The sequence below is a fragment of the Aulonocara stuartgranti genome (genome assembly GCF_965226115.1).
Source record: "Aulonocara stuartgranti genome assembly, chromosome: 3".
NCBI classification, from domain to species: Eukaryota; Metazoa; Chordata; class Actinopteri; order Cichliformes; family Cichlidae; genus Aulonocara; species Aulonocara stuartgranti.
The window spans coordinates 58,540,035-58,563,931 of record NC_138941.1 but is presented as its reverse complement, the minus strand read 5'-3'; the positions used below and the strand labels follow the sequence as shown (position 1 = coordinate 58,563,931).

The following is a 23,897-nucleotide window of genomic DNA, read 5'->3' as shown; positions in this document are numbered from 1 at the left end:
GAAACATAAAACTGAAGTTAATATGCTTGATGTTTATTTTCAGGGATATTTTGGTGCAAGTGCTTACACACTTTAACTTTTTGAATGTATACCTTTTCACTGCCCAGTGCTACTTTATTTATTTAACCATTGCTAATTATTTTAAACTTTTCTAACAGCCTTCATCAAGAAAGAGCAGTCTGTGTCTTCACCTCCTCTCTTCTATCTTTGAGCTGGCACTTCTTCCTCTCCTCATCCTCACACTGTTGAATTTGTCCTGGTGTATCATCAAGAGTAGAAAAACCTTGTGTCTGGGCACCTCTCGCCTTGATGGATTTCTCAGTCTCTCTTGACTCTGGACACACAATCCTAAGGCAAAGTAAACCAACCATGGCACTTAACAAAAAATAGCAAAAGTTACAGTGGTCCTGAGAGGCCAAAAGGAGTGCAAGAAAACACCATCAAATTAAAAACACCACAAAACACAACAGAAATCGAAAAAAGATTACAAAGAAAGAAAACAAATAGAAAAATGCAGCAAAAGCTAAAAGAATAAACAAATCAGTCACTAACTTGACAAAGCTGATGCGGAAGTGTGGTGGTGGATAATTGTTTTGCAAAAATGGCTGAATGCTCAAACAGCATGACGAAGAGTAATGTCAGGGTTCCTGGGTTGTGACCCAGTGTTTTCAGTTCATTCATGTTCACTGTTTATTTTCCACATGTTCTACTTCCTATGTGTCAGATTATGTTCAGCTGTGTTCTCATCGTCAGTCAGTCCGTCAAATAGAACTCACGTTCTACTTGCTTTAAAAGCCTTTAGAATGCACACCGTTCATGCTGTCTGAACACTGGCAGAAAGCTGTGGAGGACAGGAGGGCCATGATGCTCAGCTGAATATCACTTTTACGGTCCTCCACAAACATCAGGATCATTTACACTAATGATAATGTTAGTTCAGTTATTTTGTTGCCTAATCTGGTTCTATCGGTGGTGCTAAAAGGACGTTTTTTATAAGGAGAAACAAGCAGAAAAATAGTAGTTTATTCGGATTAAACCTGTGTTCTAATCCTGCATCTTAGCACACATGTGATTTCCATGTGTAAAAACTGCAAGTGTCCAGAGTCAAGACAGACTGAGAAATCCACTGCTGCATGATGTTATCTTATAGATATATTTCTCTTTTACTTTTATTATAAAAAGAAGTTTTATTTTTATTTATTGCATTTAGAGGGCAGGTGACCTCTAAAGGTCCTCTAAATTGGAACTCTAAATTGCATTCTATATATATTCTAATGTCTTAAGCCACAGTTATATCTGTCACATTGCATGTCTACTTCAGGTTAAGCGAACATCCAACGGTTATATTCACAATAACCACAGTATCTACCAGCATATAAAGTAAAACTGTATTGTGGTATAACTGCTAAACTATAATAAACCACTACCCTAGAAAACAAAAATTGAAGCTCTAATAGGAAGGCAAATATAAGTTTGAAATGTTGAAACATTTTAAGAATAGTAATTCTAAACGTTTGTTGCTTTTCAAGGTTTCTTTTTTGTTTGTTTTAGTCTTGATATGTCATAAATTCATGAATATATCTGACAAATATGTTGTTTTCTATATTCCATTGTATAAACTGAATCTGAAAATGTATTTTTATTATGTTTCTAATTAATACATGTACATGTCTTCTAAATGTATAATTAATAGATCCACATAATACAGGTACAAATAAAGAGACACATGGGCTAAAAAATAAGTTTATGCAGGACAGTGTATTGCATGCCAAATATAAGAAAACTGGCCATAGAAGTTACAAAAAGTTATGCAACTGCTCTTCCAGAAGTCACATGTATTGTAACTGAAGTCAAAGAGTCAAACATAAATGCAGCTGCCAGTATAATATATGAAGATAACACCTAATAACACCAATAGCAATTAACATAATAAAAATGGCTCTTTGCTGTAGTTAAATAGCACTAAAAGTTGACCTTTGCAAATTGGGTTTACTATAATATTCACTTATTATTTATTGGACTCTGTTAAGTGCATGCCCTGCCTTTTGTATGCAAGAGTCAGAAAGATTTTAAAATTAAAAACAAATGCTAAATAATTATCGAATACCTTTTAACTAAAACACACATGTTTTGATACGGTGGAATTTTAGATAAACTTAATCTTTAATCACTTCTTTCCTATTTCTTTTTTTTTCCATGTCAGACATCTGCCAGTAAACATGTTCAACTCAAACTCATCTGTATTGAGAGCAAAGTTGTAAGTGTTGTAAGATACACATAGCTCTTACTTCTAAGCTGGTGGCTTAAGAGCAACCAATCTTGAATAGATGAAAGTAAATGCTAAAGCAACATGAAAAGCATGAAAATCAGAAATCTATTCAACCATCACTTTGATGGATCATTTCAGAGTGGTTTAGAAGCGCATCATAGTGCAGAATCAGCACTTTTAATCATGTTCAGTGATCTTTTATTAATTGTAGATTCCTACTTCAAAGGTGATCTTGACCCTCTGAAAAACACATTTGGTATTAAGCGTGGTTTTTGACAATATCTTTACATTTAAGAAAGAAAATGCTGATGTCAGAGCTAGTTTTTACCCACTGAGGCTCTTAGGATAAAACATAAAATCCAAATCCAAATGCCTGTGCATTTGGATTTGATTGTAATATTTTATTTGTTTCAGTCATTAAATTGCTTCTGGTTGTACCAAGAAGTTAAAGAAGAGAGGAATTTGTATCTTTGTTCTAGCTTCCCGTAAACTTTGGAACAGCCTGGCCTCCTATTAGGACCTCACCAACACTCAGTAACACTTTTCAAAACCTGTTTCAACACTAATTTTCATGCCTTGGCATTCAATCTAGACTGAGCCTTCACATTTCTTTTTAGTTTTTTCTTGTGGTTATGTGTATTGTGTTGTTATTATTGCTTTCATGATATAGTTGAACAGTATTTTGGTCAGTATTGTTTTTTTGTGCTTATAAATGAACTGACTTGACTTGGCACTGGATATTTTAATTTAATGTAATTTGTTTTATTCATTGTCAATTCATAACAATCATCATCTGGAGGAGCTTTCTTACTAATTCCACTTCCCCAGCAAGTGGGGCACACCCTGAATAGGTTCGTGTCTATTTCAGCACTAATATAATGCTCTTTGTGTCCCATTGTCAGTGAACAATCAAGCAAATCAAAAATATAAATATATGTCAAATACAGAACACTATAAATTATGATATCATGATTATCATCATATTTTAAGATATATATTTTTCTATAAGTTATAGAAAAATATATAGTTTTCCTATATGGTTTTCCTAAATAAAGTAACAATAATAATAATAATAAAACGTAAAATGAGTACCTCATTTCTTTTTCTGTTTTGTCTCATTGTTGCAGGTATCCATTTGTAGATGAGTTGCCTGAACATTTTTATACACTGAAACAGATAAAAAAAAGTTTTGAAATAAGTAGTATGTGGTGACAGAAAGATAACTTACTCATTAGTCTATTTGAAAGACATTCTCACATAAAAACACTCACTCTTGGTGATACTGTGTTACAGCTTCCTAATTTTACAATTAGTTCACTGAGACTCAAAACTTCGCAGGAGAGATGACTGTAAGATTAATAAAATAAACATAAACACTCTTACAAACACTTTTACAATACTCACCAAAAAGACTCAAAAACAACACAAACTTCCACAAATCTACTACAAACTGGACCTTGGAACAATATGCTTATTCGCACACCTCAGTCACATGGTCACTGAACACATCTACATTATGCTATATTTGCAAATTTTACACCTTGCACATGTCTTTGGCTTGTCTTCTCTACTAAAACCTGACCATAACCTGAACCTGGTATTCAATACCTACTGCACAATCATCTCACTTTACTGCAATTGCACATGACCACGTTTTTTTGTTTGGGTTTCCACCGGCGTGGAATTACCAAAAATAGAGAGGGCATAGCCTAATATATGAAACAAGAAAATACCGCCATGTAATCCCTTTATTTCAACAAAGTAACTGTATTCTGAATACCACCTTTTTAAACTGAATAGATTTACTCATATTTTGTATTTTAAATACGTAACGTAATGTATTCCCCCAACACTGTCTATTTTTTATATTCTCATAAATGCAAAATGGGGGGTTTGTGGTGAAACGGCATTTTGGTACGCTGTATACTGTGTATGTTGTTGTATTGACAATAAAGACCTTGAATCTTGAATTTATAAACTACTCACCTGTTACTGACATGACAGCGTAAGAGCTTGCTACTAGTGGAACAAAATAAAATAAAAAGAAGAACAATAAATAAAAAGTTAAAGAACAAACAGGTAATCTTACATTAATAAACATCCATTTAATAATTCCAAAAATTATTTCTCTTTCTGCCTTGTTTTGCTACTGAACATATTAATCTATTGTTATTATAAGTGCTTTACTGCACATCCAAACTGAGCAAAAGACTTCTTCTGATATCTACCTCGATGAACATCATATGAATTAAATTGTATTATTTAATTTTCTGTTCACCTTAAATTATTGGCACAATAAATAAGTAAATGCACAAATATAGAAAGAAAGAAACCTGTGTGTTTCTGGCAGTAATGTAGTCCAGCCACTATTATCACATCCACAGCCAAAATGATCAACATAGCAGGCAATATGATGGAGAGTCCAGTGGACCTGGATGGAGAGCTCTTCTGTTCAGTCTCTTGATCATCTTGAGGTATTATCTCCTGAGGTGTGGGAGCAACATGTGCTGCTAACACAATAAATATACAATATTGTATTTTGTTAATTTTTGTTAAGTATTTCAAGATGATGAAATGGATAACAATCTAATCTATTTTCCCTTGACGTGAGTGAAGACAGTGTTAGTTTCTCACTAGATCAACTAAATCAATAACTCAAAAGAAACTGCAATGACCTTTTGCACAGTCATGGTCAGCAGACGATTCATTCTAATAATTCTGGAGATAGGATTGTGACGCTGAAAAACTTGTTCATGCATTTATTACTTCTATGCTGGAGTAATTCATTATTATCAAGATGTCCTTAAAAAATCCTCATTAGAGCGTTTCCCTCTCGGACTAAAGGCTTACTTGTTGTTCCTAGAGTATTTAAAAGTAGAACAGGAGGGAGAGCCTTCAGTTTTCAGTCCCCTATTTTGTGGAACCAACTTCCAGTTTAGGTTGGGGAGACAGCCTCTCTACTTTAAAGATTAGACTTAAGATTTGGGCTGGATCAGTTGCTCCTGAATCCACCTTTATTTACACTACAATAGGTCTACACTACTGGGGGATTCCCATGATGCATTGAGTATTTCTTCTTTACTCACCTTTTCCACCCTCTATGTGCTAAATACACCTTTCTTCGAGTTAACATTGTCCTGGTTACATTAGTTATCTAACTTATGTTAAAAAAATAATAATAATGATGAAATATTATCTCCACTTACTCAATCATAATCTATGCTAAATCTGAACATTATGTAGTAGGACATGAAAGAGTGAAAATTATAATTATGGTTGAAGGCTGATGTTGATGTTGCACAAAGCAACACTGTGCCTTACAAAACTAGAGCTTTACAAACCCCAAAGTGTGGCTTTATTCTTGAATAAAATTCAGTTCAAGCATTTCCTTAGTATGCCTGATATTTTATATTCTTACATGCAAGCAGAGACTGCAGAGACCTGTTTTAAAACTTTAATTTTCTTCTAGCACCACTACACAAAGTTTAGAATATAGCAAAGAGACTATTGCGTGTTTATTTGTGCATTGCATTTGCTCAAATGCAGAACTGTATAGTTTATTTGAAAATATTATGCATCCATTGTGCTAAAAAAATGTCATAGCTCACCTGTCACAGCCATCCAGCTCTCTGGTGATTTCCCTTGAGATTCAGAAAAGCTGCACTTGTACAGTCCTTCATTAGACTTGGAAACATGGGGAATGGTTATCTTTCCTGCATATCCAGTTTCCAAGTAGTGACCGTCCTTGTAAAAATCAGCTGGAAGATTTGAAGGCATTCCTTTTTTTCTACAGCCCAAAGTGACAAAATCTCCCTCCATAAAAGGAAAAGCGGGAATCTCCAGGATCACATCTCCTCCTCAAAAAACAAGAAGATTTATAATAAAAATGAATACATTGACATCCTCCCTGACTAAAGTTAAGATGGCTGTAAAAACACATTTAACTCAAGTCCATCTTGATTTTTGAGTCTTAGTAGCATGTTGAAATTTTGGAAAAATGTGAAGTTAGTGGTTAGTAAACATACCAGTGATGGTGATGCTGACAGTCATGCTTTTCTCTCCATCTTCATTTTCACACCAGTATTCTCCACCGTGTGACTTAAAGGCAGGTTTAATGTACAAGAATTTTTTTGATGTTTCCCACTGAGTAGAATTTAAGCCAAGCTTTTTGATCACTCTCCATTCTGCTGGGCCATGAAACCCCGAGCAGTTTAATGAGATGGAGTCATATTCAAAGAACTGCAGTCTATTTGGATGAACATGAAGATAAGCTCCTTCTGCTGCACACACACAAAAATAAGTAAATGGATAAAATAAAATTAAAAAATGACTAGATGAAGAGATTGATATCTACTCTTCAAAAAAAGTGAATTTAATAGGGACCACCCACTTGCAAGTACAGTACAATAAAAGTACAATATACTTTTTTTTCCAAATCATTTTCTTAGGAAATAGAAAGATAAGCCATGTCTAGTATTTGTAATTGTTATATACACTAACCGGTCACTTTATTAGGGACATATGTTCAACTGCTCTTTAACAAAATGGCTAATCAGTCAAATCAACAATTAGAATAGAAAACAAAATGATCTGAGAGACTTTGAATGTGGCATGGTGCCAAATGGGTTGTTGTGAGTCACAGATTTATCATAGATAGACATTTTTTTCAAGCACCCCTTGATTTCATGATAACACCCTTAAAGTAACAATACAAATAGTATAATAGCAATTTATGTTGGTATTGTTTTTCTGACCGTTACATTTTCCCAGCTTGAAGGGAGTAAAGGTTGGAATGAAAATCGGGTTTAATGTGCAGTGTCATGATGGCACTCACACCGAGGCATCACTGATTCAACAACAGGTTTGTCATTACATTCAACCAGGCACAAGCAAAGTGTACCTAATAAAGTGACCAGTATTCAGTTAACAAAAGTCTGTCTTACAGACATTTGTCTCTGTTAACAAAAGTTTGTCTTACATTCTTTAGCATACATACAATATTTCTGGTCTTGAGCTATAAGCAGCAACAGCATTTTCACCACTGTAGAGACAAAAAAATGACACATTACAGATGTCTTTATATGTAAGACATGGAATCTCAACAGCAAAAAATACTAATACTACTGCTGCTAATAATAATAGCAATAATACTAGTCTGGCTTTTATATACTTTTAGTTCAGTGTCCAGCTGACAGCGATCAGCAGAAGCAATTTAAAGTTACCAAATGATCTGGTTTCTTTAAGGCAACAGAATTAACACTTGCATCATATAAAAATCGTATTAATCACTCAGTTTAAATTCACATGCACTGTGCTTTATAAATAAATGTGACTTCTGAAAAAAGCATTAACAAACCGCTTAATAGACACACACATCCATGGATTTTATTTGAATGTTGATTCAGATGCAAATGAGGATCAGTACTCACTCAGTTTGATGCAGAGCTCCATATTGTACCTCACATGGGCCTCACTATTTAACTGAATACAAGTAAAACGTGACAGGGTAGTAGTACTTCCCTTTTTCTGTGCAGCATAGAAGCCACAGCTACGTGTGGGGGATTTTGTTTTTTGTCAACCTATCTCTTTAACTGTCAGAAGGAAGAGCCACTGTTACTTCACACAAGACATACAACAACAACAATCTTTATTTATAGAGCACATTTAAAAACCAGCGGTATACCAAAGTGCTTAACATTAGAGACAGAGCAGTAACATGAGTATTATAAGGCCTTAGCAAAGTATCAAATATGCTCACAGGTCAATACCACTAATACACAGGGATAATATAAAATGCATATTAAAATAAAAACATAATAAAAGCACAAGCCATAAAAAATATGTATAAGGAAAAATAGAGTAAGTCTAAGAGTCAGGTGCGAGTTATAACAAGCAGGAAAGGCGAGATTAAACAAATAGGTTTTTAACCGTGATTTAAAAGATTGAATGGAATCGGACATCCGGATCACAATAGGAAGGTTATTCCACAACTCTGGTTAGCCAGGGCAAACACCCGGTCACCTCTAGACTTCAGCTGAGATCTAAGCTGCACCAAGAGTAACTGAGTAGATGATCTTAATGCTCTGGCAGGAACATACGATTTAAGGAGTTCCTTAAGGTGGCTCGGTGCTTGTGTTGTTGGTAATTTTAAATGTAAGCAGCAGTATTTTAAATTGGATGCGGTATTTTATGGGTAGCCAATGCAGGTCAGCTAGAACAGGAGTGATACAGGCAAACTTCCCAGTTCTGGTCAGAATGGGTGCCGCAGCATTTTGGACTGTCTGCAGTCTATGAAGGAGGGCAGAATGAAGACCAAAATAAAGTGAGTTGCAGTAATCCAGCCTTGAGGTCACAAAGGCGTGGATGAGCTTTTCCAGGTCCTTATGCAGAACATACTGCCTAGCCTTAGAGATGAGACGGAGTTGGTAGAAACTAGATCTAACTACAGCAGACACTTGTTTATCGAGTTTGAACGAGCTGTCAAGCAACATGCCCAGATTGCTAACAGTGTCAGAAAGGGAGCTGGTAAGGGAACCAAAGGCATCACGAAGTTAGCCACGAGGAATGTTGCTGCCAAATACCACGATTTTAGTTTTCTTATCATTTAGGATAAGAGAGTTTGCTAGGAGCCATTCTTTGACCTCGCGCATGCACTCCATAACGCGGCAAATCTCCGTTAACGAGCTACCGCAGATCGCCCCGTGCGTGGGGCTGGACAGCGTCAACACGTTAACGAGCAAACTGTGCTAACGCACTAATTCCCACCAATGTAATTGAGCATCGCGTGGCACATCTGATATACTGTTTTACTTTTTTCCATGACGCGCTTACCTTCAGGGTCATACGTCACATGAAAACCAAAATAGTTCCAAACGCCAGATCTGAATGAGGGTGGGGGAGGTTCAATTTCAGGTAGCGTTGAGGCAGTTGCCATGTTGCAACGAGCTTAACTTCTGTCTTGCTAGCTTGCGCTGCGCTCAGTGGATCTGCGCTCGACAGTGCAGGCTAGGCGGAGTAGTCGAACGCAGATCCACTGAGCTCTCAACACAGACAGCATCATCAGAATAAAAGTTGATAAAATAAATTAAAAAATTTTGTATTGTTCGATACATATGCGTACCGAACCGAAAGCACTGTATTGAACAGCTCAATACCGATACATGTATTGTTGCACCCCTAATATATATATCTATATATCTATCTATCTATATCTATATATATATATCTATATATATCTATATATATATATATATATATATATATATATATATATATATATATAGATAGATAGATAGATAGATAGATAGATAGATAGATAGATATGATGTTCCTGGGATCTGCCGGAGCCACACTCACTTATATATAACGTAGGGTTGGTTAGCATGGTGGCCTAGCCTAGTGACGCTTAGTGGATACTAATGATGCGAAGAATCATGAACGAATCGTTCAATACTCGAGAATCACTTTACTGACTCATGAATCATTCATGAGCCAGTAACTCAACTCCAACTGACTCACTGACTCATCCCTCTTGCGGTTAGTTTCATTATTAGAAATATATCTAGCTTATAATTAAAATTGTGGAGAAAAACACAACATCCAGTATCTTAACAAAAACATTTCTGCTCTGAAATGGAAGAAAAAACCCTGAGTAGAATCTCACATCAAGACAATAGCTCCTCGGTTCACAGTAGCATCGCTCTGCTAACATGCTAACAACACATTTGAGCTACTCACCCCCTCCCTTCCTGTGCTGATTTGTAGGGTACGCGAATCACTCAGGACTCACTAACTCCTTCCTTTCCCGTGCTGAATCATAGTGTGAAGGAATCACTCACTCACTCACCCCCTCCCTCCTGGCTCACAGCTTCTTCTTCTTCTTGGTTGGCACCAATGTTAAGACGCATTACCGCCCCCTGGCTCACAGCTCAGTGGACATTTAGATGAGAAAATATATATTTGACACATTTAAGGAAAATATTAATAAAATAAAAATAAACAAAATAAATGTTCCCTATAGAATTTTTTTTGCTCTTTTTTGTTCTATAAAATAGTTGTTTTCTTTTAGAATCACTCATCTTAGCAGTAGGATATACATGAAAAGAGAAACAAATTAAGTTTGAGTGAAAATGTACATTTTTTGGATTCTCTGGTCAACTGACTCAGTGACTCAAAAAGTCCGATTCACTTTGGTGAGTGACTCATTAAAACCTGATTCAGTAAAAAAACAAATTTACCATCACTACTGGATACAGATGACTTGCTGAGGATTCAAGTATGGGTTTGACTATCTATCTATTTATCGATATAGTTACAGTTAAAAGCTTATATACATGATCATGGGCATGAATGTATTGGTAATGTGGGTTTAAGGCTTTTAATCATAACAACTGGTCTTTTTTCAGGATGTATACAGCATACGGCTGCAAGGGCTTTAAAAACATTTATATGGCTGATTTTTTATCTATGAGTGTAATTTCTGGTCTAGAGCTGAGTTTCCCACAGTGAAGGAGTCCCACCAAAAGCAGCAGCAGAGCCACCATCACAATAGTGAAAACAACCCTTAAGAGGAGGAGGAGATCACGAAAGTTGTCAGAAAAGAGATTAGTATCTCTGTGAAGCCCTGCAAAGAGACCAGAAATTTGCATATTAAGAAGAAACATTTGCAATTTTTCTTTTTGCATCGTCTTTCACACCATGGTGTCTCTTCTAACATCATGATACCCTAAATTTAAAAAAATATTTCTATCCCATTGTAAGATTACTTAAAAAATATATAAATAAAACCTTGCCATGCAAAATGCACTTTTTAAAAGAATCTAGTTATGTTGGTTAAATAATGGTACATAATAATATTGAATGATAAAGCGTGCTTTTCAGAATTCATGAGCATTTATCTCCGAATGTAGGTTTTGCTAATCCTTTAATTTAAAATACAACCAGCCTACGTGTTATTTTGAGCAATGCTTGGATGGCTGGACAGAACAGTGACACAGTTGACAAAACTGACAATGCTCCCAGTATGACTAAAATGATATAGGTTTGTCAAGTTTAAATGTGATCAATAAAGTTTATTATATAAGTTTACTACAAAGTGAACAGATATAAGTATGAAATGTAAGGGTTTTATTTTGAAACATTTACACCTCACCTTGGACAGACAGCCAACTTTCTGATGATTCTCCAACTCGTGATATTCTGCACTTGTAGAATCCTTCGTGAGACTTGTAGACTGTGCTAATGGTCATGTTTCCCATAGAGTTGGTACCAATGAAGATGTCATCCTTATAGAAGGAAGTAGCAAGGCTAGCAAAAGCCATTTTGGTTTTGCAGAACAGAGTCACAGATTCGCCCTCCATCACAGGATGAGCAGAAGTCTCCAGGATTAAAGCAACAACTAGACAAGATAGGGCTTGTCAATATTTATATAATTTAACCTTCCAACATTCATAAGGTCACTGGCAACCCATCTAAACTGAATGCAATTTTCAGTTCATTCAGTTTTAAGATGCGCTAATCTTTTACTACAGGCAGAATCAAATAATTAAAATGACAAAAGATAAACCAAAAACAAATTACAGTACACAATTTTGTTCAATTATTAAATGATGAAGCCTATAATTACACTTCACAATACAATATACAGAACATATTAAATTCAAGACTTATTACCTTCTCTTTTTTGTTCTTTCACAATCAACAAACTCTCTGGTGATTCTCCAGCCCCAGAGATTATACACTTGTAGAGTCCTTCATCAGACCTGGATACATTGTGAAGGACCATCTTCCCAGAATAGCCAGTTCCAATTTTCAGATCATCTTTATAGAAATCAGCTATGTGGTTTAGAAGAGCTCCTTTCTTTTTACAGCACAGGGTGACAGTTTTACCCTCCATGACAGGGAAAGTTGGACTCTCCAGTATCACAGAATTAACTGAAATTAACAGAATTAACTGAAACATTTATACAGTATGTTAAGGCCTAATATTCATTCATTAGAAATTATTTTTGTTGTTTAACTATCGGGTGTTTAGGCTTTCAGGACACCTGGTTTTAACTAAAGAATTATGGTTGTCAAAACATTCATGAAAAGTATAATATCTATTGATACAAAAAAAACATCTAAAACATTGTGCTGCCAAATCTATACATGTCATTATCTTGTTTTTTCTTAGTTTTAAATATAGAGGTGCACTTGTAAGCAAAAAAAACCCCACATTTGCACGATAGTTGGGATGGGTTGGATCAAACCTTTCTAGAATTTCAAGTTTCTCAAGTACACAACAGTACATTTTACTGGCTCAGGTCTGAGTGGGCCAAAATTCTGCCACAGCAATGTAAACGTGTAAATATTCTAGTAGGCAATGAGCATATCTTCACATTGCATATTGACACAAATATTGTGACACATATTGACACAATATTTATGGAAATTTGAGATGGCCATACAGAAAATATTCTAAAAACTATATATGATATTACAGTGGCTTGTTTTTTTTTTTGTTTTTTTTAAATACTTTAGTTTTTAGAATATACTTGTAATAGAATATAATTTTTTTTCCAAACATTTTTTACAAATAAATAACTGCAAAGTGGGGTGTGCGTAATTATTCAGCCCCCTTTGGTCTGAGTACAGCCAGTTGCCCATAGACATTGCCTGATGAGTGCTAATGACTAAATAGAGTGCACCTGTGTGTAATCTAATGTCAGTACAAATACAGCTGCTCTGTGACGGCCTTAGAAGTTGTCTAAGAGAATATTGGGAACAACAACACCATGAAGTCCAAAGAACACACCAGACAGGTCAGGGATAAAGTTATTGAGAAATTTAAAGCAGGCTTAGGCTACAAAAAGATTTCCCAAGCCTTGAATATCCCACGGAGCACTGTTCAAGCGATCATTCAGAAATGGAAGGAGTATGGCACAACTGTAAACCTACCAAGACAAGGCCGTCCACCTAAACTCACAGGCCGAACAAGGAGAGCGCTGATCAGAAAAATGCAGCCAAGAGGCCCATGGTGACTCTGGATGAGCTGCAGAGATCTACAGCTCAGGTGTGGGAATCTGTCCATAGGACAACTATTAGTCGTGCACTGCGCAAAGTTGGCCTTTATGGAAGAGTGGCAAGAAGAAAGCCATTGTTAACAGAAAACCATAAGAAGTCCCGTTTGCAGTTTGCCGCAGCCCATGTGGGGGACACAGCAAACATGCAAACACTACTGTTCACAAACGCTGTCCATCGAATCTGACTGAGATGGAGCTGTTTTGCAGAGAAGAATGGGCAAGGATTTCAGTCTCTAGGTGTGCAAAGCTGGTAGAGACAGACCCTAAAAGACTGGCAGCTGCAATTGCAGCAAAAGGTGGTTCTACAAAGTATTGACTTAGGGGGATGAATAATTACACACACCCCACTTTGCAGTTATTTATTTGTAAAAAAATGTTTGGAATCATGTGTGATTTTCGTTCCACTTCTCACGTGTACACCACTTTTGTATTGGTCTTTCATGTGGAATTCCAATAAAATTTATTCATATTTGTGGCTGTAATGTGACAAAATGTGGAAAGTTCAAGAAGGCCGAATACTTTTGCAAGCCACTGTAGATCTTATATTGTGCTTAATATATGTTTTTCTTGGTACAGCTTGTAATATTTGCTCATCCCAGCATTGAAGTTGAATGAAAATGGCATTTTCTTAATTTTTGTGACTAAGAATTTCATGTTAAAAAGTATTTTTACAGTGTTGTGTAATTCATCTTTATACAAATCATCATTTGCAATTAGTCTGTGCTCAAATATGGGACTTGACAGGACTGTTTGGAAATTTTTTATTTTTTTTACATTTTAATTTGCCCATTAGTACACATTTTTAAAAATATTTGTCCCAAATTACAAATTCTAATTTTTTTTTATGCTAAAAAAAGTCAGGTTTTTCTTGAAGATACTCATGTTCAAACATTGCTGTAGAATTCAATGTCAAAAAAGGGCCTGAAAGTGGGTAGTTGAACCATTAAAATATATATTTATAAATATCTTAAAGTATTTCATATATGAAGTTAAAATTTCACAGCAATAATTATAAATGTTCAGATTTTCTACCATAAAATACTATAATGTAAATTGGAGGCGTCAAAGCAGAAGGTTTGATTTGAAAAAGAATTACTCTATGGTGTTGCAGAGTTTTAAAGGAATGGTGGGTAAATTACTTTTCTTAAGAGACCACATGAGCACCTGGTAATGCTGTGGAGGACTGTACCAATAAGCATATAAAGACATAAAATTAATATCGAGCACAACTGAATTCAGCTTATTGGCGTCGCCCTCGGCAATATTACCAGTCTGTTTTGCAGCCCATCCCTCTTTTTAAGCTTTAATTTTAAATTTATACTCAAATCAGTAAAATGCTTTTCAAAAACATTGTACATTTTGACATTTTAAATTTTAAAGTGACGCTTTTCAGTTAACAAGCTTTTATTTCGACTCCATGTTTATTTCTCACCTCTGACAGCCAGCCAGCTTCCTGGTGATTCTCCACCTCCAGATATTCTGCACTTGTAAAGTCCCTCATGGGACTTGTAGACTTGGTGGATGGTCATGTTTCCTGTTGAGCTTGTCCCAATGAAAATGCCATCCTTATAGAAGAGAGCTGGAAGGCTGGCAGACAGTGTCTTGTTTCTACAATGCAGAGTTACAGCTTCACCCTCCAGCACATGAGCAGGGCCCTCCAGGATTACTGAAACAACTAGAAAACATTTTACCACATTTTTAAAGTGTAAATGTTTACTTAATCTCTTTATCAATTTGTTGGTGATCCATCAAACTTGAGGGTAATTATTATAAACACTGAAAAAATGATTTTGCAATGCCATTTATACTCAACAGTTTCTTTTATGTCCAAGTGGAAGGAAGCCTTGGGCTGGACCCAGGACACATTAAAGACATTATACATCTCGGCTGCCTTGGGAGGTAGGGAGAGAGGGAAGTCTGGGCATATCTGCTCATACTGCAGGCCTCAAAACCCTCATGAGTGGTCAAAAATACATGGGCAGAGTTGCATTTTTTATTTATTTTTTTGTATTTAACTTTAGGGTATTTCTATTTGTGTTGTGGCTATGCCACAAATTAATTAAATAACCTAAAAAAAAAAAAACCCACAATGTTCCACTGCTAAATGGTTAGCTCTAACAGAGTTTCATGTATAATTTAAAGGATACATGAACTTGAAAGCAAATACCTTCTCCATTTTGATTTTCCAAACTGCTGTTTATCACCACCAGGGAGGTCTCTGGTGATTCTCCAGCTCCAGAGATTATACACTTGTAGAGTCCTTCATCAGACTTGGAAACATTGTGAAGGACCATCTTCCCAGAATAGCCAGTAACAATTTTCAGGTCATCTTTATAGAAATCAGCTATGTGGTTTAGAAGAGCTCCTTTCTTTTTACAACGCAGGCTGATAGTTTCGCCCTCCATGACAGGGAAAGGTGGACTCTCCAGGATCACAGAACCAACTGAAACATTTAATAAATGTAGAATAAAAGTTCAGTCCTGAATTCAGATTATACAAAATTGCATTTAATGTGAATTATACATAAAATATTAGATAATGATATGCCATGTGGGGGATTAAAAATATTTCATACATATGGTGAGAAACAAGGGGGAGATTCAAAAAGCATGTGACAAACTACTTAAAAAAACACACGCACAGGAAAAACATTCCCAGACATCACTGTGGCCATATTAGACAAGAAAGTGGCAAAAGATAATTCATCATCACAAATATCTAATACTGGGGCTACTTGTTCAGTTATTATACCTGCAGTGCAGGTTATACAGTTTTGTAACTGTACAATCCAACAATATGCTGGGTTGGCTTCCAAATGGTCTAAAAATATTAATAATACTACTGTAATCAAAAGATACATTCCAAGGCTCTTGCCACAATACTACATGAAAACTACACAAACTTGCAAATTTAACAGCTACTATCGCTCCACATAGTGTAATAAACAAAGTTATATCTGTAACTGTTTAGTTAGGAAAAACTGCATTACCCTTGATGTTAGAATTAGTTTTTGTGGCCACGATAGAGTTGTTACTGTAATTGTTTTAAATTACTTGTATCAGAACCTGAGTCATACTTAACTCGAATTTCTTGGATAATGAATGTATTTAAGCACTTATAAGACATTTAACTGTATCAGAGATATTGAATGACAGACTTCCCAAAAGAGAATATTTTAGATATAATGGCATATGTATTATGTGATCATCTTCATGTAATTAAGCTATAAGGTCAACCAGACTTAAATTCTCACCTTCAGTCATAGGATGAGAAAGATGCTCCTGTGACACAGTTTCACCTGTACATAACAGAAAATATTCTGTAACCATATAATTTAGTACCGTATTTTTCGGACCATAAGGCGCACTGAATTATAAGGTGCACTGTCTGTGTTCATACATAAGGCACACCAGATTGTAAAGCACATTACGCGAAACAAAACAGTCTAATAAGTCAAACTTTATTCAACTCATTCTTCTTGCTTCCTCCACTTTCATACAATTGATTCATGAATTCTCTCGCAGCTGCCCTATTCCGATGTTGTTGCAGTATATTAATGACTAACCTTGTATTGTGGATGGATTATCTCAGTTGCTCTCCTGTCTGAAGTTTGATCTATTTACAGCATCCTGCCATGCGATTGCGTTTGACCATAACCACTCGATGTGCCTCTAGCGATCACGTAGCACCAGTGTTGGGGAGTAACGGAATACATGTACCGGCGTCATGTATTTAAAATACAAAATATGAGTAACTGTATTCCGTTACAGTTACCGTTTAAAAAGGTGGTATTCAGAATACAGTTACTTTGTTGAAATAATGCCCGTGTCTCAATCTCTCCTTGTGGCCTGCATAATGATGTGACGAAATATTTATTATTGTTCAAAAAATTATTTAATATGAAGGCAATAGACAGAGTTTTACAGGCATAGCCCTAAAGAATATAGTCTCATGGGGAGTGTAGCCCAGTTGTAAGTAAGCTATTAAGACTCGACTGTATACTATGTTCGTGTTTTCCTCCAAAACAATAAGTTCCGTTGGAGCAGCAAAGTTGACCCAGACAACAAAGTAAAGCTAGTTTTTGGTTACGAACCCAACACGGAACCCAACGCATTAGCCAGAGGTCCTTTTACTACGGTTCAGAGCCGCGGACCTGTTTCATATACGCGCGGAATAGTTTTCTATACGAGACCGCTGCAAAAATTGCAGCGTTAGGTCCAACCTACTGTTACTCATTTTATATTAAGATTTAAAATTCTAGTTGGTATCGGTATGGCGAATAGCCTTCAGTAATAGTAATAAATCACACAGTAATAGTACATTCATGTAGTTGTAAAAAGCATGATAATATATTAAGTAATCCAAAGTATTCCGTTACGTTACTCTCTTTGAGTAATGTAACGGAAAACGTTACAAAATGGATTTTGGGGCATGTGTTCTGTAATCTGTAGTGGAATACATTTTATAAGTAACCTTCCAAACACTGCGTAGCACATTATTAAATACCAGCTAGCCCAACTTCAGTAACCCTACAAACGTCACTGCTGTTTAGTTTTCTGTCTTCATTTATGTTGGAAGTGATAGCAGAGCTGTACGTTTAAATTTTTTCAAAAATCTCTCAGTCAGAACATGGTATATCATGTTTGGGTGGATACTAGCGAGCTAACTTCTAACTCTGTTAAATTTAATACATTCTGTTTTCATGGATGCCTGGATGTTAAACTTAATTATTACACCAAGTAAAGCAGCAACTCTGATCATTTTATTATTAAGAATTTAGACCGTCTTTAACTTTCAGCATTGCGACAGTGTTTGTTTGACTTTGGGACCTGAATGAGACGGAGTATTGCACCCAGATTACTCTGCAAGGGTCCTGACTATGGTAGCCGTAATGCTCCGACAATCTATTTTTTGAGAGATTTTTGAGTGCCGTGTCCACATAAAATCCGTTCGAGGTCAGTGAGCACAACCAGAATTCATACATAAGGCACACCGGATTATTGGCAATTTTTGTGAAGATTTAAGGATTTTAAATGCACCTTAGAGTGTGGAAAATACGGTAAATAAATCAAACAGTGTAAACCTGTGGCAGCTCCTCAAAGTTGAGGCAACATAGTTACTGAAAACATTCCTGGTTGCCAAAATGTGCCCCTTAATCCTTAAATTCTCCTTGATAGAGTCAAAAATACCCTAAATTTAATCCTTGCATCCTAAAGTTTGATTACTTTTGTTAAAGTGACATAAAAATAAACAACATTGAACATTTTTTTAAACTGCTGTATAAGTGCTGCAAATTTCTTGTTTGATCTTGTTAAAATTTGACACATATTTATTAAGATACATTTTAAATCCTAGAACAACTAATTAATCTATTCTTATACACTTTTATATGTAACAAACTTGAGGCTTTTATTTTGAAATATGTTTATGTCTCACCTCTGACTGACAGCCAGTTTTCAGGGGATTCTCCAACTCCAGATATCCTGCACTTGTAGAGCCCTTCGTGAGACTTGTAAACTCTGTTGATGGTCATGTTCCCTGTAGAACTGGTCCCAATGAAGATGCCATCTTTATAGAAGACAGCTGGGAGACTGGCGGACATTCTTTTTCTGCAGCACAAAGTTACAGTCTCTCCCTCCATCACAGGATGTGTAGGACTCTCTAGCATAACAGGAACAGCTGAAATAGATCATTGACATCCACATGTTATCAAAAATACCTTCTGCCCCACTGAAAATCTGCATGATAATCACATCTTGATGGTTTCATTTAACAGATGAAAGATTACAGAAGCTTTGTCAAATGTATCAACCTAACTGTATATTTTGACATATAAGACAATAATTCGTATATTAATAAGAATCGAGATCAACAAGAGTTGAGGGTTTACCTTCAGTGGCAACATTAGAAGCTCCTAGAGTCAAAGCACTACCTGTATGTGACCGAAAATATGTTTGCACATATTAAAGTTAATCACAGAATTTTCAGCCTTTCAAAATCACTTTTTTTTTTTTTTTACCCCTACAGTACATCAAAAATGTATCATGCATCCTGATTAGCACACAAATCCTGATGTGCATAGGTTGGTATCCAATTTGGAACCAAGAATATTTCCAGCAGTGTTACATTACGAATGGTATGCATACACCATAAACAAAATATACAATAAAACAAAATGACGACATATCCTTTGTGCTGTGCTTACTTTTGATCGCTAGCCAGCTCTCTGGTGATTCTCCAACTCCATGTATTTTGCATTTGTAAAATCCTTTGTGAGACTTGGAAACATTTTGGACTGTCACCTCTCCTTCAAAGCTGATGCCAATGAGTAAGTTGTCTTTGTAAAAATAAGCCGTAAAATTGGAGGAAGTCGTCTTGTTTCTACAGTACAGATTCACAACTTCTCCCTCCAACACAGGATGGACGGGACTCTCCAGTATCACAGAACCAGCTGAAAAATGTGTAGAACGTTTTTTTTCTTCTTCTGACTTTATAAAAGCTGGATTGTATAATTTTCACATTTCAGATTTTAACTTTGAGAAAACATACTTGACACAGTGATATTGATGGTGTCGCTTCGCTCCGCTCCACTCTCACACCAGTATTCTCCACTGTCTGATACAAAAGCATAGTCGATCGTGCAGGTCTTCATCGTAGTGTTAGTGGAACATTTCGAAACAATTTGCTCAATGTTCCTTACTTTCCATTCCGCTGAAATATTAAACCCATTACAAGTGAAATAGACTGACTCATATTCAAAGAGCTGCAGCCTCGATGGAAGGATTTGAAATGCTGAATCTGAGAAGAAAGCATGTCATAAATGTAAAATTCAGTTTAATGCAGAAATTAGGGGAAAAAAGAACAAGGTTAAGCAAAGCCCATCAAAAGAGTGTGAAAGAAATGTGTGTGCGTGTGTGATTTTTTTTGTTTGTTAAGATTAACGTTAAGTTGACTACTACTTACCAGATACAACATATGCAACCAGCAGCATCGACCCTTAAAAAAAACAGCAAGGACAGTTTTGTATAATGTTGATTGTATAACGATATATATAAATATATACTAATTTTTATAATCTACTTTGGAGAGTGACAGAGCACCATACATATACTGTACATGCACTGCACATTAAACCATGGTTACCTGGTGATGCTGTCATAGTCTGGCTATACTCAGTATGTTTTTACTTCAAGTTCTGAAACAATTTTGTAATTTTCTTATTAGTATTGTGCTGTGTGGAAGGAGCTCCCTTTTTATTCAATCCTAATCTGAGGCTAACACGGTTCTTGCTCTTATAAATGAACAAGAGGGTTGTTGTCTAGTACTTTTGGGTCATGAATTCACAAAAAAACAAATGTAAAAAAATATATAAACAATAACGGTTTAGCATATCTTATTTTATTTTCTTGAAATATTATTTTAGCTGATAGTTTTTACTATGAGACTTTTGGATATCTATTATTTTACACTTCACAATTCAGTGTTGTAGATCTTACATGAACAAATGTTAAGAACCTAAAGTAAAACTAAAAGAAAAGTCTTGCATTTAGATGCTACTACTATGGTGTCCCATATTTGAGCATAGGCTAATAAAAAGTAAAAACATATATTGTTGATTTTAATGCCTCTTACAATATTATAAATTTTACTTGAATTATATGACTGCTCGAGGGGAGTAGGTCTTAAAACAGCAGGTAGAGTAAGATTTTAAAAAATGTCTAACAAATCAATTTTCTCAGTTATAATTAGAGTATCATCTGAAAATGATAAAACATTTAAAATCTGTATTTATGTTTTTGTTTTTATGGTTAATAAAAAAATAGCATTTTTGTCATTTTGCGTTTATCTTAAAAAAAGCATTTGAAATATTTTTGTTTGCCTTTTTGTGAAACTCAACTATAAACCATCAGAAATTGCCACTAACATTTGACATTTGTGACATTTTAGTTAGTCAAATTTGGGCATCTGCAGGAGTGCTGGCCTTCTTTCCACATTTTTTACTTGCTAGCTCTAAAATCCAAATCCTGGTAAATTACAATGATAAAAAAAAATCACAGGGAACATTTCAGGCTCCTTTCTTCAATAGTTTTTGCCTCATTTTTCAAAAAAGTGATGATTTTTCCCAAACAAGTGTCTAAACAAATATATAAGTTAAAATTTACAGCAATCATTCTCTGTGTCCTCATTATAGACCATATAATTGTATGCAAATCAAAGACAAACAAGAAGAAGGCCCAAATAAATTTGATAGGATGAACCAATAGTAACTTACAGGTTAAAAATTACACCAGCTGATTACTTATTGATAACTTATTGGGACACACATTGCACATATTGCATTGCAAGTCTTGCGTTTAAATGTTTGACATCATCTCATTGATCATATAATAACTTGCAGAAATGTCCAATAAATAAATAAAAAAGACATTAACTTTGCATTATGCCGAAAGAAGAATGGTGGAAGTAGAATAATTTCAAAATCTTAAAACTAGCCAGTGAATGAAAAACAGCAACATAGTTTGCAACCTGTCATGCCTTACTTATGTGAAAGAAAATTTATGAGGACTACAGAATAATACACTACTCACAGATTGTGCTCCAGAAAGCTGTGACCATCATGCTGTCTTGATGTTGTCTTGGCTGTGACAATGAGACAACAATAAGGCTCAAAGTATTTGAGGTCTTCCACTTCCTTTGCTGTTTTTTTGGTTGTTTGTGTGTTTACGCTAATATTCATGAACTAAGATACAACTTTCATTTTTAAACCGTATGACCATTTATTTCTGTGTCTATTAGGGTGTTTCTTCTGTTTGTTGTCTTCATGTGTGGTTTGCTTTTGATATGCTGCAGCTACTAAATAAAACTTTGAAGACATGCTGTAAAAACTCAATACATGTCTCTAAATGTCTACATGTACCTTCAGACTTGGTTATTAATATTCTACAACCAGTTAACTGTCAACACAGCAGAACTTTAATAAAAAGCTTTTGATCAGTAGCACACTCAGGCCTCCATCAAGTGATAAATAGGTTGTAAAAGGTAATTTTGCAGGAATTCTTTCTTTTACTCATTTAATGTATTTCAGTGCAAATGTATTAAATTTAAGTAGTAATTTTAGATGATGTAATATGCATTTTTATTATATAACCATGATGCATTTCATGTGTGACTCTTTTCTTATACTTTTTATGTAATATTATTAAGAGAAACTTATAAAGTAAAACAGCTCCAGGTTTTAATTTATAAAGATTTCAATATGAGCCACCACTGTGGTAGTGGCAGGAATAGTTATAAGTGAGGGGCTCCTCTACTCTGATGGATGTGACTTTCAACAAGTAAAAGTCATAAACTATGTATTATTTCTTACTTTATTTCTTGTCTGACTTCTCTGTTACATTTCTCTGCAGCTTTGAGTGATGTCTGTAATCACTGCTCTTTTTTTCTTGTATTTTGCATCTAATCTTTTGCATTTTTTTTCCACTTTCTTCATCATTCTTACATGATTTTTTCATAGTGTTTCTCTCATTTTTCTGCTGCTCTAACTTTTAGAATAGAATAGAATTCAATTTTATTGTCATTGCACATGTCACAGGTACAGAGCAACGAAATGCAGTTTGCATCCATCCAGAAGTGCTTAAGCCATGATATAGATATATTACAATATATATTAGCAATAATATAGATATGTAAGTATATTACAGAAATGGGTCTATTGTGGTATGTAATATGTACACGGTATGTTATGAATATGCTATAACTATAAGTATGTACAGGCTGTAGTGAGTACAAGCTATGTACAGGATATAAATATGAAAAAAACTATACAGAATACGAAATAAAGAATAAATAACTATACAGAAATATGAGATATACAGCTATACAGAAATGGGAACTATGCAAGTTAAGGGTTAAAAATTATCGTATTGTACAGAATGATTATTTACACAGAACTATACAGTAGTGCAGTTAAGAGGCTATATAAAGTGCTAGTGGTTGTGAGTGGTGGTTCAGTCCATGTTATTATTGTGTGTTTGAGGGTACAGTTGTCCATTGTGGGTGTGTGTATGTCCAGTCCATGTGTTAACGTGGGTCAGATGTCAGGAGGCAGAGTTCAGGAGTCTGACAGCTGTGGGGAAGAAGCTGTTCCGGTACCTGGTGGTCTTAGTCCGGAGGCTCCTGTGGCGCCTCCCAGAGGGCAGGAGGGTGAAGGGTCCATGTGATGGGTGACTGGGGTCTCTGATGATTTTCCCAGCCCTTTTCAGACAGCGCTTCCTGTAGATGTCCTTTATGGCAGGAAGTGGTGCTCTGGCAATGCGCTGGGCAGTTTTCACGATCCTCTGCAACGCCTTCCGGTCCGAGGCAGAGCAGTGCCAGTTGGAACAAACATGGTCTAAAGTCTTGTCTCCTCTGGTGTGGCAGGAGACATGTTGGTAGAATCTGGGGAGGACTGTCTTTAAGTTGGTGTGGTTGAAGTCACCAGCAACAATAATCTTGATCTCTTGATTTGTTGGTAAAACACACATTGTCAATCAGCAGCAATGGCAAAAACTGTTTCAGTAGTACAT

At 35.6% G+C, this 23,897-nt stretch overlaps 1 protein-coding gene across 5 annotated transcripts; it reads right to left on the bottom strand.

Annotated features, from left to right (window-relative positions):
- Positions 1 to 268: 268 nt before the first annotated feature.
- On the bottom strand, positions 269 to 22,255 carry LOC309701816 (Fc receptor-like protein 5). 5 transcript variants are annotated; one of them, XM_082526070.1, is made up of 16 exons: positions 21,921 to 22,255; positions 20,296 to 20,328; positions 19,882 to 20,130; positions 19,538 to 19,783; positions 18,769 to 19,011; positions 16,586 to 16,630; positions 15,500 to 15,775; positions 14,765 to 15,007; positions 11,421 to 11,666; positions 7,248 to 7,310; positions 6,295 to 6,549; positions 5,878 to 6,126; positions 4,603 to 4,779; positions 4,256 to 4,288; positions 3,362 to 3,436; positions 269 to 348 (listed from the first exon to the last, which is right to left on the bottom strand). In XM_082526070.1, exons 1-15 carry the CDS (start codon positions 21,949 to 21,951, stop codon positions 3,363 to 3,365), a joined length of 2,463 nt encoding a protein of 820 aa, XP_082382196.1. In that variant the 5' UTR covers positions 21,952 to 22,255; the 3' UTR covers positions 269 to 348; position 3,362. The 5 variants fall into 5 exon arrangements, with proteins under 5 accessions (XP_082382196.1, XP_082382197.1, XP_082382198.1 ...); XM_082526071.1 differs by having other exon boundaries at positions 4,256 to 4,285; XM_082526072.1 differs by having other exon boundaries at positions 4,603 to 4,776.
- Positions 22,256 to 23,897: the final 1,642 nt, after the last annotated feature.

What these genes read in the sequence shown, in the direction of transcription:
- LOC309701816 (XM_082526070.1), bottom strand. Translation starts at nt 21,951, where the DNA reads ATGATGGTCACAGCTTTCTGGAGCACAATCT. An exon ending in AGCTTTCTGGAGCACAATCT is followed by an intron (nt 20,329 to 21,920) that starts GTGAGTAGTGTA and finishes GTTTTTTTTAAG; the next exon opens with GGTCGATGCTGCTGGTTGCA. An exon ending in TTCTCATCCTATGACTGAAG is followed by an intron (nt 15,776 to 16,585) that starts GTGAGAATTTAA and finishes TAAATGTTTCAG; the next exon opens with TTGGTTCTGTGATCCTGGAG.